The sequence below is a fragment of the Quercus robur genome, chromosome 2 (assembly GCF_932294415.1).
Source record: "Quercus robur chromosome 2, dhQueRobu3.1, whole genome shotgun sequence".
In the NCBI taxonomy this organism is placed as follows: Eukaryota; Viridiplantae; Streptophyta; class Magnoliopsida; order Fagales; family Fagaceae; genus Quercus; species Quercus robur.
Genome location: NC_065535.1, coordinates 31,527,752 through 31,545,165, shown reverse-complemented (window position 1 = coordinate 31,545,165; position 17,414 = coordinate 31,527,752). Strand labels below are relative to the sequence as shown.

The 17,414-nt window shown below is 35.5% G+C and overlaps 2 protein-coding genes across 2 annotated transcripts; both read left to right on the top strand.

Moving 5' to 3' along the window:
- The first annotated feature begins 774 nt into the window (after window positions 1-774).
- On the top strand, window positions 775-1,844 carry LOC126713336 (uncharacterized). Its single transcript, XM_050413072.1, has 2 exons — window positions 775-1,274; window positions 1,660-1,844. The coding sequence occupies exons 1-2, from the start codon at window positions 840-842 to the stop codon at window positions 1,663-1,665; spliced, it is 441 nt and encodes a 146-aa protein (XP_050269029.1). The 5' UTR covers window positions 775-839; the 3' UTR covers window positions 1,666-1,844.
- Window positions 1,845-5,106: 3,262 nt separating this feature from the next.
- Window positions 5,107-6,357, top strand: LOC126713335 (uncharacterized). The gene is made up of 2 exons (XM_050413071.1): window positions 5,107-5,809; window positions 6,167-6,357. Exon 1 carries the CDS (start codon window positions 5,177-5,179, stop codon window positions 5,783-5,785), a length of 609 nt encoding a protein of 202 aa, XP_050269028.1. The 5' UTR covers window positions 5,107-5,176; the 3' UTR covers window positions 5,786-5,809; window positions 6,167-6,357.
- The last annotated feature ends 11,057 nt before the right edge of the window (window positions 6,358-17,414 follow it).

Genomic DNA, 17,414 nt, shown 5'->3' with positions numbered 1-17,414 from the left:
TTTGTTTTTGTGTATGTGTGGAAATGGACTCGATATTAGCCCGGCCATGATTAATTAGAAACATATATCCAAATGAGCTCATTAACAAAGTCATTTTCTTTTTGGTTGGATTCAGCTTAGAACGAGTCCATGCGGCAATGATTAATTATAGCGGAGTCCATGCCTCCATGGTACGTATTTTTCTTTTCTTTTCTTTCTTTATAAACTCATAGGTTATACACTTGTTTAATAGATCTATTTTTATAGGAAGAGAAAATGCCATCCAATCTAGTGGTCATTGACAAGTGACTATTCCTTTTTTTTTTTTTTTTTTTTTTTTTAAGAAGAAAAAAAAGTTGTCTTAAATTCGAGAAACCTCTTGGTTCTGCTTTATTTTTTACTCAAAAATAAAGTCGAACCTAGAGGTTTCTCGAATCAAAATTCCATTCTTCGGTTAGATTCTCTATAGGTGATTTTAAAAAGACTGTGTAATGTGACAGTTTTGTATCTAGCATTTTATTTTATTTTTTTCCCTGAGTGGAGGACTAAACTTATGGTGGAGAGCTCCTTGGACATAGACATTAACCATTAAAAATAAATTTGGAACTTATTCGGTGGGTGAATCAGAAAAAAAGCGGACCACCTTTTCAAGTTTGTACTGACAGAATAAGTGCCTATTCTTTTAAGCCCATCATGCAAAAGTGGATTCAAAGAGTGACATAACATTAGAAATTGATGGATCCCACTAAATCCCATGCCTATATAAGACCCCCAACTCATGGCATTTCAAGACCAAGCAACCCACAAGAGTCCTAAAGAAAAATTACACAAAGTAAAGAACCTTTTAAGCCTCAATTGCCATGGCCTCAATGCAGTGCTACAAACCCAGCAACGAAATTTGTCAGCAAAAATGCCATGAAAACTCATTGGGCCAAAAGGTGCCTGAGATAGCAAGCCATACTGAGATTCAGGCCCAGTACAAATCCCAGTCCATAACCCCAGACCACACAATGTCCAAAACCCAGACACAGTGCTACAGCCAAACCCAGACCAAGCAAGTGGACCAGGGCCTAGCCAAAGCCCAGAGTACTCAATGCATGAGCCAGACCCATGCAACTAATGGCATGACATGTGAAGGAAACACCAAGAAGAGAGGTGAGCCCAAGAAGAAAGAGAGGAGGAACCTTTTACAGAAGATCAAAGATGGCCTCTCTGGTCATAGCAGCGACAGCAGCAGCAGCAGCAGCAGCGAGAGTGACAGCGACAATGATAACCGCAAATGTGAAAAAAGGAAGGCAAGTAGTGTCACTAATTATGACAATAACATTTTATGTGATACAAACCACATTTATTGACACAAGACTTTTATAATAGATATTATAGAATTTAAACTTAAAACGGCAATTTTATGATGATTACTCTTATAAAATTAGTTATAACATTAATATGGGTCTAGCCATCTAGGACAGTAGGACCAAAGCTCTCTCAATTTCTTTCTTTTTAATGGATATGTTTCGTTGCAAATAATATTTATAATAAGCGGCATATGGTTTGAATTAATTTACTTCTCTTTTTTGTGTAAAAATTATTAGTTTACTTTTTTTTTTTTTTTTTTAATTTCTCAATATATCTCTAAGATTACACAATTCTTTACTAATTTCTGTATTTGGTTTTTTGCAGAATTAAAGGATCAATCGCTGAACATCAACTGAAATGATAATTAAGGAGAAAGATCCCTTGTAACTCGCACAATAAGAAATAAATAAGAATGAGAAAATAAAGAGCCCAATTGAGTAGCCTACGAGTATGGTGTCTCATGTAAAAATAATGTAATATCTATCCTTTATCAATAAATAAAATAAAAAAAAAAAAAAAAAACTGTTATGTATTAAAGAATCGTGGAATTTTTATCAAAAAAGAATAGTAGATTCCACTTACTTAATTTGCTTGAATTCACTAAAAAAAAATGGCTTCTGGTGGAAACCTTTATGAGCACCAATACAGTATGTTTTTGTGAGGTAAAAGAAAACCCTCACAAATATTTGATGAAAATGCAAAATTGTGTAAAAAAAAAAAGGTCACGAATGGCATATCGCATTGTCAAGATTGTAGATTTTGTTGGAAGAAAATAGTCTCATCATAATTTTCTGTAAGGGTAATATGGACGCCCTAACTAAAAGTATATTATTTTAAAGTAAGATATAATGATACTTTGGTTAAATTTCTTTAAAGCACCAAAAAGCCTATATTTTATATCACTACACGGATTGAGATTTCCTGTCAAGAATTTATATATTTCCAGATTGGACTCATAGTCCATACCTTCTTCAATTTATAAGATGAACTCACAATTCACAGGAGATGGTATCTTATGCGCTTGGTGCATACGCTATTTTTCCTGACTCTCATATATTCTACAGCATGTAATGAGCTCATAATCCACGTTATTTATTGACTTCATGGATTGGGCATAAAATTCTATTTTCTTTACATCACAAATTAGATCGTGACTTACTTAATTTTCCCCACTTCACGCAATAGGCTCAAAGCCTAAAGCCCACTACTTCACAGATTGAGATCAAAAGCCTAACCTTGGTACTTCACGAAAAGGGTTTAATGCCTAAATCTTGCTAGTTCGCGAAATGGGTTCAAGGTCTAAGTCTCGCTAGTTCAGAAATCAGGGCTCATGACCTTATTTTTCTCATATCTCATGGAATGGGCTTCCCGAGTAATAACCCTAGCTTTCATAAAATGGGCTAGTTAAATCATTTGGGCTATTCAAGTTGTGAAGCCCATGCACATCCAAAGCATGGACCTATTTGAGCAAGGCCCAACCATTCAAGCCCAAACCCAACTGTTTAAGAGACAAAAAGAAGAAATAGAGAAGCTACATTCGTTGGTTACACAGGACAAAACAAAATCCCAACAAATGGAGAGTGAGACACATTTACAAGGTCAAATATACCTTTTCTACACTTACCCACATGCTGGGCATCAACTTTCACTAATACTTGCTAGATCAACGTCTCTTTTTCTCTTACAAAGACCAAATTAAATCTTTGATACAAGGAAAAATCTTTAAAATCCATGATTGAATCTAGCAAAGCTTAAGAAATATGCTATATATTTATCCTCACCCACAACAAATAACTCGACTTATCACTTCAAGCTCTAATTCATGGTTCAAGCCCATGAATTTTCATGGAGGAAGGGAGTTAATGAGTTATGATTTGGAGGGCCAAGTAGTTTCTTAAGTAGCTCCAGCAGTCTGCAGGATAGACCTTCACTTGGCATGTTAAAATGGTCATCAAAAGTCAGTGCACAGTAGATCTCTTATTGGCCTTCTATCAAAGGAACCAAAGACAAAAACCCCCATCATCTTCAAAGAAGAAACAGTTTCTGCCTTAATCTTCTCCAAAGAAATTTATCTACTTGAAGGACGTTTGTCATCGTATTCAACTCGGATTCGAGAGATTGTGTTGTGGGGCCGAATAGGCGTTTATCGACTTGAAGAACCAAATCGCAAGCTCAGTTCTAGGTACGTAGTTTGCTCCTTGCTCGATCTTGAGAGTCAGAGAGAGATGTTATTAGAGAAAATATTTTTGAAAGGAAATATTTAGCTATAGTACCTTACCCAATGAGGCGAGGTACTGTAGTTTATCATTTTTTTTTTTTTTTTTTTTAACTATAGTATTTTTGGTGTGAATTTATCTAAAAAGGGAAATATGGAAAGCTTGATGCAAATGCAAAGGACCTAAAAAGCTCACACTAGGTATTCACATTTTTTGGTTCCCTTAAAATCAAATATTTTTAAGTTGGTAAAGACTCCTCCCTTGTTTTTATTTGAAATCTTTTAGATATGATGCAAAATGAATATTGTTCTACTTTTTCTTAGAGATTTCTCTATGAACCATATGAACAAGAGTTTGAAGAAGGAGACGAGAATGAGTCCTCTACCCACAATAGATGAGGAGAATTTATTTAATCAAAAAGTTTGGAGTCCTATAATATGATGCCTTTAGGGTTTTCTACTAAATTGTATTGAAAATAGATTAGGATTTTTCTATTGGGCTAGGTCAACTTAAATTTATGTTTTGGTCGCCAGCCAAAAACAAAAGTTATTTTTAAAAATTTATGTCCAAAAGGCAGCCAAAAACATAAGAGGCTAACATTTGCCACATTTTTGCCTACAACATATACACTTTACATGATACTATTCATATAAACTAATAATTGCCCCATAATCCTCCACCCCAATAAAGAAAAGAAATTCCAGTCTAGCTCGATCCATTGCCTTTAGTGTCCCAAGAAAAATGTTGTTTGTTTGAATAAGTTTTTGAAATTTCTATCACATGCGTACTTGACTTTAATGAGAGAGATAGAGAGAAGATTGCAACTGGAAAATAGAATTTCCATTTTTGTCAGTTTATTGTGCTCCGTTGGTCATTGTGGGGGGTTGGGGGATCGGATTCTTAGAAGAGACCAATTAGTATGGGTTGGGTCACACAGTCTATCCTTTCTTCTTTTCATCTTCAATGGGCGGTGAACAAATTCCTTTGAGTGAAGGAAAATTTTAAAATAAATTGGATTTTATAATATAAGAATTATAAACTAACATAATAGTTCTCTAAAAAAAAACCATATTAACAATATAATAAATAAAATTTTAAAAAATATTTTTGTTATACATTTAAAAGTTCACGCATGATGCAGTAGTTTATAAAAATCGCTAATTAAAGTTGTGTTTTGAAAACACAATTTTAGTTATAATTGTAAGGTTGTGTTTGTGTCCTGTGAACACAATATGTAATTACCACTGCTCTATCAAAATTTATGTAATAAAATTGGTTATAAACTTAGTATCACTCAACTGAAATTAATGCATGAAGTCTGGACATCTTACTTCCTGTATATGGAAATGGGGAATCTAATCCTTGGGCATCTTCAAATTATAAAAATGATTGGTGATTGCATTTCTGTCCTGGATCTTTTCGGCCTCTTGTAAAAGCATCTTCAAAAGCTGCATGCATGATGCATGATATAAAAATTTAAAGGAATCCCCACTTTTACAGATTAATTAATTCGAGAACCGATTTCTCTAACCCTATATATAAGAGCTCTTGCACTGCCTTGTAGTACCAAGCAACCACTTAAGAAACCAAGAGAGCTAGAGTGATATCCACTTGCCTCAGTTGCCATGGCCTCAATGCAGTGCTACAAGCCCACATACGAAACTTGCCAGCAAAAATGCCATGAAAGCTCTCATGGCGGGCACAAGGTGCCTGATATGGGTAGCTGGGGAATGAAAGCAAATCACCATGGAGGCTATGGCTATGGGATGGCCAACAACGAGACTTACATGCATGACCAAACCCATGCCTACTACCCAGACCACAACATGGCTAAAACTCAGGCTCAGTATTATGGTCAAACCCACAGCCACTACCCAGAACACACCATGTCCAAAACTCATGAGGCTTATAAGTACCATAGCCAAACCAATGGCCTTGGTCGCCCCTCTGACCACCACGCAATGGCCCATGCTAATTACGGCCATGGCCAAGCCTATGGTCATCATGCATCTCATGGCATGAGCATGGCTTGCCAAATGAAATCTGAGAAGAAAATGAAAGAAAAGCATGCATCTCAAGGCATGAGTATGGCTTGCCAAATGAAGAGTGAGAAGAAAATGAAAGAAAAGGGGTCTGAGTATAAGAAGGAGAAGATGTCATACAAGAAGAAGTCCAAGTCAAGCAGGAGGAGCTGCAACGATTCTGATGGCAGCAGCGGAAGTGACAGCGATTGAAGATAATGACTGCATAAAAGCAACGTAAGAGTCAAATTACTATATGGGCTAATAAGTTCTTTCAATCACAATTTATGTTGCTTTTTTTTCTTTTTTCTTTTTTGTTCTCAAAATAAAATATGTTGCTTTTTTTTCTTTTCTTTTTTTCTCATATTAGTTACTGAAGTTTAAAATAGAATAATATATATATATATATATATATATATATATATAGTTGGTAGAATATAAAATGAAACATGAAGAGACGAGAATTTAACATTTTCAAAGATCCAAAAAATTGAAAAGTTAATAAGCAATTAAAAGAATCTCTCCATGAAAATACAACTCTTTGCTTTCATTATCAGCATTTTTAACATAACTCTTCTTTTTAATTGCATGCAGGACTAAAGAAGCAGCTATGTGTGATCAGATCAAATGAAGGTGCTTTGGCAATTATATAATAAATAAATTAAGAAGACTAATATGAGTAGATGCATGCCCAATGAAGTGGCATCATGAATATCTATATCTTGTGTCCTATGTAAGACTATGGACTATCTATGTTGTGGTCTTTAATAAAAGTCCGTTTAACATCTGGGGATCTTTTTTTATGCAATACCAGAAATATCTACCCACATGGTTTAGTTTAAGACTGAAAGAACAGCATTCCAAATGCACAACCTTAAAGAGAAGTAATTTTAGAAGTTATTGCAGAAAACAGATTGCTGAGGATTTGAGTATTGGCACATGAACCGAAATGCCATCCAAAACTAATGATTGAATCTATTCATATGTGAACAGACGATATCAATACAATTAATCATATAATACCTCCAAGAAAAAGGTTTGCCGCAGACGGTGTAGAACACATGCAAAACGTTACCTTACTTTAAGAAAAGGTGAAGAAAGTGATCAGTTGATATTGATATACATATGGTGGAATCCAAATCCCTTTAATTTAAGTATTTGGGTTAGGCTGTCACAGTATTATTGATGTGCTCTTAGTTGTGTTTAGCACTAACAAGCTATGGCCTTAAATGACACAACCAAATTAAAACTGGAGAATATTTGTAAGAAAGGTGTTACCTTGCTCTAATTAATCTAAACACAACTAATGCAATTGCCCTAACAATCAATTACACTCAAATTTGTTAGGACATATGTGATTTAATATTAGGAACATATGTCAAATTCAAATTAGCTAATCATTTGACAAAACGCACTTTACTTGTAATTGGGTAGATCTAGAATGTATTTAATGCTTCAAGGAGTAAGATTTCAAGTTCAAGCGTTAAAACCATGCAAATCTATCCAAGAAACAAGGGAAAAAATGCTGGATTTTAAAACTCGACAGCTAGCTCAACAGCTAGTATCTATTGAGGTTTAAAAAGCTACTGAAACTCGATGCTCGACAACTAGCTCGACAGATAAGTTATCTATCGAAGTTTATAAAATTCAGTTTTTTAAAGCTGATTTTAATTCAATCAGTGAATACATGTTTAGGCTTTCTTTTCTCACAACCCTAAATATATATAAGGATTATTTTAAAGGCCGTCAAAACGCACTTTATTTGTAATTGAGTAGATCTAGAATGTATTTAATACTTCAAGGAGTAAGGTTTCAAGTTCAAGCGTTAAAACCATGCAAATCTATCCAAGAAACAAGTGAAGAAGTGCTGGATTTTAAAACTCGACAACTAGCTCAACAGCTAGTATCTATTGAGATTTAAAAAGCTACTGAAACCCGATGCTCGACAACTAGCTCAACAGATAAGCTATCTATCAAGGTTTATAAAATTTAGTTTTTCAAAACTGATTTTAATTCAATCAGTGAGTACATGTTTGTGCTTTCTTTTCTCACAATCTTAAACATATATAGGGATTTTTTTAAAGACCGTCAAAAGTTGCGCGAGTGTAAAGCAAAGTTGTGTTCATCCAAATTGTGACCGGAGACAGAATTTGTCCTAGTTTATCTTTCTCTTGAAAAAGCTGCTGTGTTTGTATACCGTAGAGTTTTGTAACCAAGGAGTTTCGTGACCAAGAAGTTTCGTGATCTTTATCGTGTTGGTGAATTGAAAAACTTTGCAGCCAATATCTTTCTCAAATTGGTGAGTAAGCCGCGTACTAAGATCCATGCATCAAATTGGTTAGTCTGTACTGGGAGCCATGCATTACAAGGAGAGATTGCTACTACAGAACAAATCCAATTGGGTATTGGGGTAAAAATTCAACTATAAGTTGGTATAAGGTACTCAGATTCCTTTACTTATAATCGCTTGTTGTGATAATAGTGAATTCTCGGAAGTGGTGACCTTAAAATCACCCAATGGAGTTTTTGTCGTGTAAGTTTTCCCCATTTATAAACAAATCACCGTGTCAATTTAATTTCGCTGCATTTAATTATTTGGTAATTTGTTTGTGCTACCACGCTATTGCATGCTAATTGAATTGATTAATTAACTTGGCTAATTAATTTGTTAATTCATCATAAGGGATCAATACATTCTTAGCCTATCAAAATCATAAAATTTAATCACATAAAGCATTTTTTTTTTCCATTCTTCATGAGACAAGATTATATAACTTTCCTTTTCATCACCAATTTCTGTCATGTTATCTATATTTCTTAGACCATGCGTCTTATTTTATAGTATGCTCTACTTGACTGAAATCTAGCTTTCTTTTTTATCACGCATCTGTATCACCTTCAGCCAAGTTTCTTAGACCAGGTTTTTTAGACCAAGCATCTTACTGATAACCTCTACAAGAATGATCTACATTATACCTTTGGAAACGCCAAGCTTGGATCACCAAGCATCCGCATGGCATTCCACCTTTGCTATGGAAAATATGCGCGCTCCATTCAATCCACGTTTGGTCGCACTTTCTTGTTCTCAGACTTCCACCTTAACTGAGAGGAATTTATTTTTGGTTGGGAAAAAATAGTTAAAGGGGAGCAACTAAGATAGCTTCTTACCTGCAGGGAGTGATCATAGTAACATTCTAACTGCTCTTGGGCTAAGATTCCACACCATAGTCATTGATGAGCAACTAAGAGGAATGTTAAAGATATGGTGGTTTCAAGGACAAAACCCTTTATATTATCTTAGTGCTAATTGTAATCGGAATCCTCATCCTAATTATACACATGGTCCTAACTATATAATTATAACCAAATGTGTATCTATGCCATATCATTTAAAATTTTAAATAATATGGCACCATGTACACAATTACATATAAGAAAAAAAATCTTAAATTAATCCTCCATATTCTTTCTCTCGAACATTTTTCTCTTTATTCTTCTTAATATTTTTCTATTTTAACACAAAAGGCCACAATTTTGGTAGCTTAGTCTATCAACAAACATAGAGGATTTTTATATTTCGACCTTAGCAATTTGCATTTGTGCCTTAAAGCCCTAAACCACTACATTTTTACTATTTGGCTCTCAACATGTTATAATTTATTTATTGAAGATTGTGTGTGTGTGTGTGTAATCTTAGGTTAATCCTGGATGAAGCCTTTGCTAGGATTTAAATCAAAAAAATTCTATGATAACGTAATCTTGAATGAGTCTGCAATGTGTTATCAAAGTACAAGTTGTAATGTTCAAGATGAAGCTCAAAGAATAGAGGATTTCTAGGGACATACAACCCTTCAGTTGATGCTTGATGAATCGAACAAGTCTTTGATAGCCTTTCAAATGTAGCTTAATTGATCAAAAAACGATTCTCGATAGCAGCTGAATAGATCAAGAATTGAAGATATAAAAAAAAAAAAATCTGGTGTTAAATAGAATTCTCTCTCTCTCTCTATATATTGAAGTAATTGTAGAATAATCATGGAAAATACTTGGAATAGGATTCTTTCTGTAAAGTTGTGATTTACAAATTTGTATTGTGTTGGCTTTTATTCCGTGCCAAATTTAATTGTAATTTTATTTAATCTTTTGTACCCTGTATTTGTTGTGAGAATTTATTGTAAGGGTTGTGTGATAGTGAGAGAGAGTGTGAAGACTCAAACTATTGAAGAATGAAGTGTTTTCGTGGATAGCTCGCAACTTAGCATCCCGCGAAGTAAGTCATGTGCCCTACACATGCTGGAATACTTAGAGTCAGGCCAGATGGAGACAGCTATGTCTCGCGAGTATCTCGCGGGTAAGGCTTTCCCACGAGACACCCGTTAGACATTCTGTTCTGCCAGTCTGTCCAGTTTGATACATACTTTCATGCTTTTAGTTTTTGTTCAAAATGCATTTTTGTGTTTTTCATCAAAAACTGGTTCAAAGGCTGTTTCGCGAGAAGCTCACGACTTAGAGCTTCCCGCGTAAGGTGCTTGAGGGAAAACAAAAGTTATATTTTTCATACAGAAACTCTCGTTATTGCCTCGCGAGTATTTCGCGACTAACCTCTTCTCATGAAATGGTTTTTAGGCAAAAACTGAATTTTTCTCAAAATCACATAGAAGCTATCGCAACTGTCTCACTACTGTCTCACGACCTAAAGCTTCTCGCGAAAGGATTTAATCTTTAATGGCCCTTTTCGTGACTATCTCGCGACTGCTTTGCCACTGTCTAACCCGCGAAAAACGCGTGTTTTCAGTTTTTATGTAGCAGATGTGACAGTTTTTCAAACACTTTTCACTTCCCTCGCATAAGTCTCTCGAACCCCTTTCAACCCAAATCACCATTTCACTCAAACCCCATCAATTCCAAGCTTGTTTTTCTGCGATTTTAACTTTAAGGTATGTTTTCTAAAACATTTCTCCTTTTGCTTTTCACAGATTATGCAGAAAATTAGTTAGGGTTCTCAAAATTGGGGATTTTCGAAATTTGGGTTGGGATTCTAATTTCTGATAAATTTTTTTCTATCTATTGATTGGGCTTAGTCCCATTTGGTGCTTGTGCATCTGTGTTGGCCCCTAGTGGCAATTCTAACATGTATTGAGGCATATTTTTGCTATGTTCATGCATTTTTCATTATTGTTTTGCATTGTTGCATTCAAGGTGCTTGACAGAATGTCTTAGTGACATTTTTGTGTTTGTTTTGAACTCAAGTGAGCTCCTAAAGTTTAGTTCTTATCATGTTTACTCTTGTCTACCTTTTTGGTTTGTGCTCATGTGTGTTACACACTTTGTTTACTTCGTGCATCAATGCCATGCATTGCACACACTAGGCACTCTCTAGGGCCCCTCTAGGCACCCCTCATGCATCTCAAGATGCACACACATGCACAAGCACATGCACAGCCTATGCACACACAGCCACACTCACTCTATTCATGCATTCTGATCATACTTACATGCTCTAACATCTTTTGCATGTTGGTTATGCCTGTTTGCTCTATTTTAAGTGTGATATGCTCTGTTTTGAGATTTCTTCATTTTTGCTTGATCTAACACGAATATTAATCAATTTTTGCTCTGTTTTGTGGTGTTGTACTTGGTTCTTTTCTGTTTGTGTTCATTTGTATAGATGGCTCCTACTAAACATGCAGCCACCAAGAAATCATCCAAACGTGCACGCACTGATTCCAACAACTTTAGGTCAGCAGAAGCAGATATGAAATACAATGATTGCTACAAGGGTGCAACCATTATCATGGAAAGGGTAGTACAATTGGAATCACTTAAGGACACTTTCATCCCTGAGGTGTTCAAAGAAAGAACTTGGACCAAATTTTTGAACCTGGTTGGGGTTGTGTATTCAGAAATTATCGAGGAATTTTTCTCTAATGCTGTTGTTGACGGGGATCGTATTGAGTGTTGGGTGAGGCACAAAGAATTTGTGATTACAAGGGACATCATCCAAGATTTTTTAGAGGTTCGTCCTCCCTCACAGCCGATTACAGTGCAATATGAGGATAGATTGGGGTCTACTGATGAGATGATACGGACACTTGGTGGCACACCCAAAAAGTCATCCATGAACACAATACCATTCTCACCAGAAATGAGGGCTTTGACATATGTGATGATTCACAACTTGTATCCGATCACCAACCTCACTACATTGTCTACTCCAAGAACAAGATTTCTATATGATCTCTTTACCCATAAAGAGATAGATATTTGTGGGCATATCATCCATGTATTGAAAAAGAGCATTGAGAAGCAGAATTCAAGGACTGTAATGCCTTTTCCCTCATTGATTATGGTATTGATTGTTAAGGCAAAACTGAAACTTCTGAGTGGTCTGACAATAGTCCAGAGGGACTATCCTATTGGTGCACACACAGTAAATAAAAGCATAGCTCACATCAAGGGCTCTAAAACAGGTGTGCATACGATACCATGGGATCGAGTTGAGGACGAGGGTGGTGATACTGAGGAGGAGATTGATAGATTTACTTCTACTCCAGAGTCTTTAGCACAGCCATCCTCTTCTACACCAGCACGAGGACCAGACAGACTCAATCGCCTACTAGATAGAGTGGATCAGATGTTCACCATGCGAGACTCCCATGTGCAGCACACAGCGACCCAGTTTGCGTTCGTCTAGGGATAGATCACTGCACTGTCTTCTCAGATTGAGGATTTGTCCATGGCGCGGGGATCGGATTCAGAGTCAGATTAGTTCTAGCCCTTTGGCCATTCCGGTCAAAAAGGGGGAGAAAATTTTGAGAGGGAGTTGAGGAAGAGCTTGCACAGTTTTAGGGGGAGCATAGGTTCAAACTTAGAAACATTGGTTTATTGGTTATCGGTTTACTTGGGGTTATTTGTTTTGCTTCTTTAACTACTAGTTTATGTTTATACTTTTACTGCTTTTGTTTAAAACCTCAGCACATGTTGTTTTAGTTATTTTCAGTGCTTATTCAATATATTGTATTTGTGACTTTCTCAATGTTTGTGTAGCATTTTCTGTGTACTTCTAGATATTGCTAATATGTCTTGAGTACTTCACACTTGTGCCCTTAGTAGGATTGTTCCTAGATGCATATATACTTTGTGTATTTTGCATTGGTTGTGTGATTGGACATGCAAGTAATCATAAGTAATTGCTTTGTTGTACAAGTCCGGATGAACATTCACTTGTTATATGTTCATTGGAGTCATTCTTTAATGACTGCCTTATTTGATCAAGTGTTTGTTTGCATGATATCTATTGTTTACATACTTGATCACACTATGCTTGCTCTTGTTCATACCTTGTGTTCAACTTGTCATAACTTTAATGAAAGTTTTGTTTATGTGTGAGTGTTTCAGGTTATAGGTATAAACTGCAAGTGCTTCACAGTTTCTAGATTAGGTGTGAGTGAGTTTTGCCATTATTCTCAAACTCACGTTTATGTCTAGAGTCTGTTGTTAGGGGTTTTGTCACGGAATAGCCAAATGAGGAGATTGTAAAGTTGTGATTTACAAATTTCTATTGTGTTGGCTTTTATTCCGTGCTAAATTTGATTGTAATTTTATTCAATCTTTTGTACCCTGTATTTGTTGTGGGAATTTATTGTAAGGGTTGTGTGATAGTGAGAGAGAGTGTGAAGACTCAAGCTATTGAAGAATGAAGTGTTTTCGCGAGTAGCTCGCGACTTAGCATCCTGCGAAGTAACTCATGTGCGCTGCACATGCTGGAATGCGAAGAGTCAGGCTAGATGGAGACAACTGTGTCTCGCGAGTATCTCGCGGGTAAGGCCTTCCCACGAGACACCTGCGAGACATTCTGTTCTGCCAGCCTGTCCAGTCTAATACACACTTTCTGTGCCTACATTATTTATACCCACATTACCCACAAATGTAAGAGAGAGCTTCTAAGAGAAAACCCTAGCTAAAACACTTGAGAGTTAGAAATTGTTAATCCAACAATTCTCTACACCTTTGTTTATGGATTTTCCTCATCTTCTACCTCTACATTTCCATACCATTGAGAGGTCAATAGCCCTAACACTTACCACACCTTTTGAGAGTGTCCAATGAGGTTTTGGTGCTGTTGGGAAACATTGGAAGAAGCCAAGGATGGCAAATGCAACATGGAGCTTGTTGCAGGATCCGAAGAGCTAGACAAGACACTATTCCGAGAAGCCTTGTTAGAGTAGGAGCTTGGAGGGCTTAGGTACAGAGGGTAGATTAGGCTTGGAGGATCACTTGCTTACTCGTGTATCCCAACTGATTGTCTAGTGGATCGATTACCGCTTGGAGGGCGGCGGAGAGGTTTTTCGCCGAATTCTTCGGTTTCCTCTTCAATAACATGTCTCGGTGTTATCTGTGTTTGCATCTCTCTTCCCTACTCTTATTCATTTCATTTTACTGCTGTGTTGCTTTAAATATGGATTAGAGTAGCTCTCTTGCATGTTTGCTTGTGTTTACACTATTCCGCACTTAGTATTAAGTTAGTGTAAAAACAACCAAGTCGTAATTTGAATTGGGGGTCTAAACGAGCTCTAGTGTTTTCACACATGCATTTCGAGCTTTCACTCTCTATTTAAATAGAGAGGCCATTTCAAGGTTAAGAACTTAAAATTTTATTTCATATATACTAAAGAGTCTATTTCTCTTCTTCTTCATTTGAAATCTTTTTAATTGCTTAGTTAGTTTAAGCAAAATAACACACTTGCTAATGCGCACTAGATAGTGCCTCTTCTTTAGAAAATAGATATGTACTATTTTTGTCATAAACATGATTATTTTATAACTGAGGATAATTAACAATTAGATATTTTTAGTGTCGGAATCAATTTTCAATTACAACAAATAAACTATTGATTTAGTGAGGCTGCAATAGAGTTGTTTATTCTTAACTTAGTTTTGAATTTCGAAAGGTATATATATAAATCTTGGGTTGGGTTTAAGTTATACATGGTGTGTCCAATATTCTTTATTTGGATGCAAATTTTGACAAACTCACCGTTGGATTACATTATCTTCATATATTCTTCATGCTTACAAAATTTCAAGATGATTAAAAAATCAATAACCATGACATCAATCAATTTTTTAAATTCAAGTTTTTGTAGTTTAAAATAATGTATGAAAGATGAGTTTTTGAATCAAATGGTAAATAAAATCCAATTAACATGAAATTGGCATTAGATTAAGAACATATAGAATATCTAATCGAATGGTGGGATTTTCAAAATATAAATTCAATAACAAGTTATTAAATGATGTAACATTGCTTAGAATAACACCAAGTATAACTTGAATCTAACTCATAAATCTTTTAGAATCAATTATATTTGTTTGTTGACAAACAAACTCTATTTGTATGATTTGATAGTTCATGAAAAAATATTATTAAGAATCGGAGTTCACCGTTTTCAACCATGGAATGAGTATTTCAAATTACAAATATTATTAAAACTAAGCTTTGCAACCATGAATATTTTTTGCGTTAGCTTTCTATTAGATTCTTTACCTTTTAAATTGAATGGAGAAAGCATATTTTATGATTAAGATTAAATTTCTCAAAATTAAAATGATACGTGGTGCCACATCATTTTAATCTTAAATGATATGACACTATTATGTACCATTAAAATAATAAACAAAAACAAATTTTTTGGCCATGAATAAGACTTTCTCCCATTTGTAAAATAGATCATCTAAATTTCAAGTAAAATGGAGAGGGCAATGATTTTTGAGATGCATATCTGTTTTAATAATCCTCTTACAACAGAAATATTTGAATAATTAATGTGAAAAACCAATGAGGGAAACTAGACAATAATATGGAAATTGGTAAACTTTGGTCAAAGAGCATGAACTTTAAACATTGAATTTCTACTTTGGGTACCCCATAGCTTGAAAAATAAATTTAGTAACTTGTATTTCATTTCATTTATTTTACTAATCGCAGAGAAGATAGTTCACGCTCATGGCAAGATGGCAAACCTTAGGCTGATCTAATCCACCCTATTGACAAACTTAGCTAAAAGTGCATGACTATTATACTAGGATAAACGGTCACCACAGAAAGCAGAACCTAAAGCCTAATGCATTTAATTAGTTTATATTCCTCCACTCCAATAAAGAAAACAAATTCGCATCTCCACTGCCTTCAATGCTCCCAAAAAAAATCTGGTTTGTTTGAATTGAAAAGGAAGAGCTTGAAACTTCTATTCCGACACATGCTTATTAAGCTCGAGAGAGGAGAGCTCAACATGGACATCAGAAGAAAGAAATAGCATTTTTCAATTTATCGGATTCTCGTAAGAGACCAAGTAGTATGGGTTGGGTCATAGCCTCTAGCCTACCGTACGTCTAAAGCGTTTTCAATGCGCCTTGAACAAATTCCTTTTAATGGAAATAATTAATGTAAATTCGGATGAGAAATTATTGGTTCCTCTGGGAGGACCACTGATGTGGTCCTCCCGGCTCCTGCCAGCCAATAAGAAAGTGCTATGTGGCCATTTTTCTGATTCAGTTCCACATCAGCACTTACCCATTACCATAACTCTTGTTAACAAAACCAAACCAAGGTTAAAACTCAGCTCCACTTACCCACAGCCGGAAACCCAAAATCAAAGACTTGTTCTGCCTCAGGCTCTCACTTCTTCTTCCTTCCTCGTCTGATATTCGGTCTCAACTCACTCTTTATTTTTCTTTCTTTTTTCTCTCTGTGGAAATTTTTTATTGTTGTTGTTTATTGTGATTTTTGGGATTCTGATCCACCATTGCCAGAAACCATGGGTTCTCTGGTGAGTCCTTCGTGACTCCACTCTCTCCATACATGATCCGAGTCACCGTCATTGCCTCCAGATTTCTCTCCTCTACCATGGCTTTCTCGAAAGATACTTCCCATTTACAATCTCTAGGTCTTTTTAACTCTTGCTCTCCATTTGGTTACTGAGAAAATATTACAGTAAAGCAAGTGAAAAAGCAGAATCGAGTTTTTTTTTTTTTTGAAAAGAATTTAAGTGGTTTTGGATCGGAATAACTCGCCTCAACCGAGTTAAGCAAAATCTGAGATTAGGAGCTGTATTTTCTTCGCTTTTTTTCCTTACACTTTCTCGGTAACCAAACAGAGGAAATAGCATAATTGTAACTGATAATGTATGCGTATTGAAGTTGAAGCATGTGTAGAGATTGATGTGTACTGATTAAAGTTTCTCTCTTCTATTTTCTCTACATTTTTTTTCTTGTTTCCTAAATGATTTGGCGTCTTCAAGTTTGTTTTAGTGAGGATTCTGAATAAGGAAATTTACTTTTAGTTCATTCGGAGAAGCATCTCTCTCTGCTACGGTGGATTCTCTATAAAAAAAAAAACTTTATTTGTGAATGGATTTGAATTTCAATTATTTTTGTAATATAATAGTACAAAAGAAAAGAAAGAAAAACTTGCTTGTGAATTTGGAATGTGCTAAAAAAATGTGCCGTTAAATACAGAGACGGATCTCTACCAATTTGTTGTTGCCTTTGGTTTTTTTTTGCAGTAGTATCGGCATATTAGAGGAGCAAGACTGTATTTTGATTTTGATTTTGACTTTGATTTTGGATTTCCAGCTGTGGATAAGTGGAGCTGAGTTTTATCCTTGGTTTGGTTTTGTTAACAAAAGTTAAGGTAATGAGTAAGTGCTGATGTGGAGCTGAATCAAAAAAAATGGCCACGTGACATTTTCTTATTGGCTGGCAGGAGCCAGGAGGACCACATCAGTGGTCCTCCCAGAGGAACCAATAATTTCTCAATTCGGACATGTTAGTACATGTACTT

Bases quoted from the DNA above. Each gene is read 5' to 3' on its own strand.
- LOC126713336 (XM_050413072.1), top strand. From the start codon at position 840: ATGGCCTCAATGCAGTGCTACAAACCCAGCAACGAAATTTGTCAGCAA.
- LOC126713335 (XM_050413071.1), top strand. From the start codon at position 5,177: ATGGCCTCAATGCAGTGCTACAAGCCCACATACGAAACTTGCCAGCAA.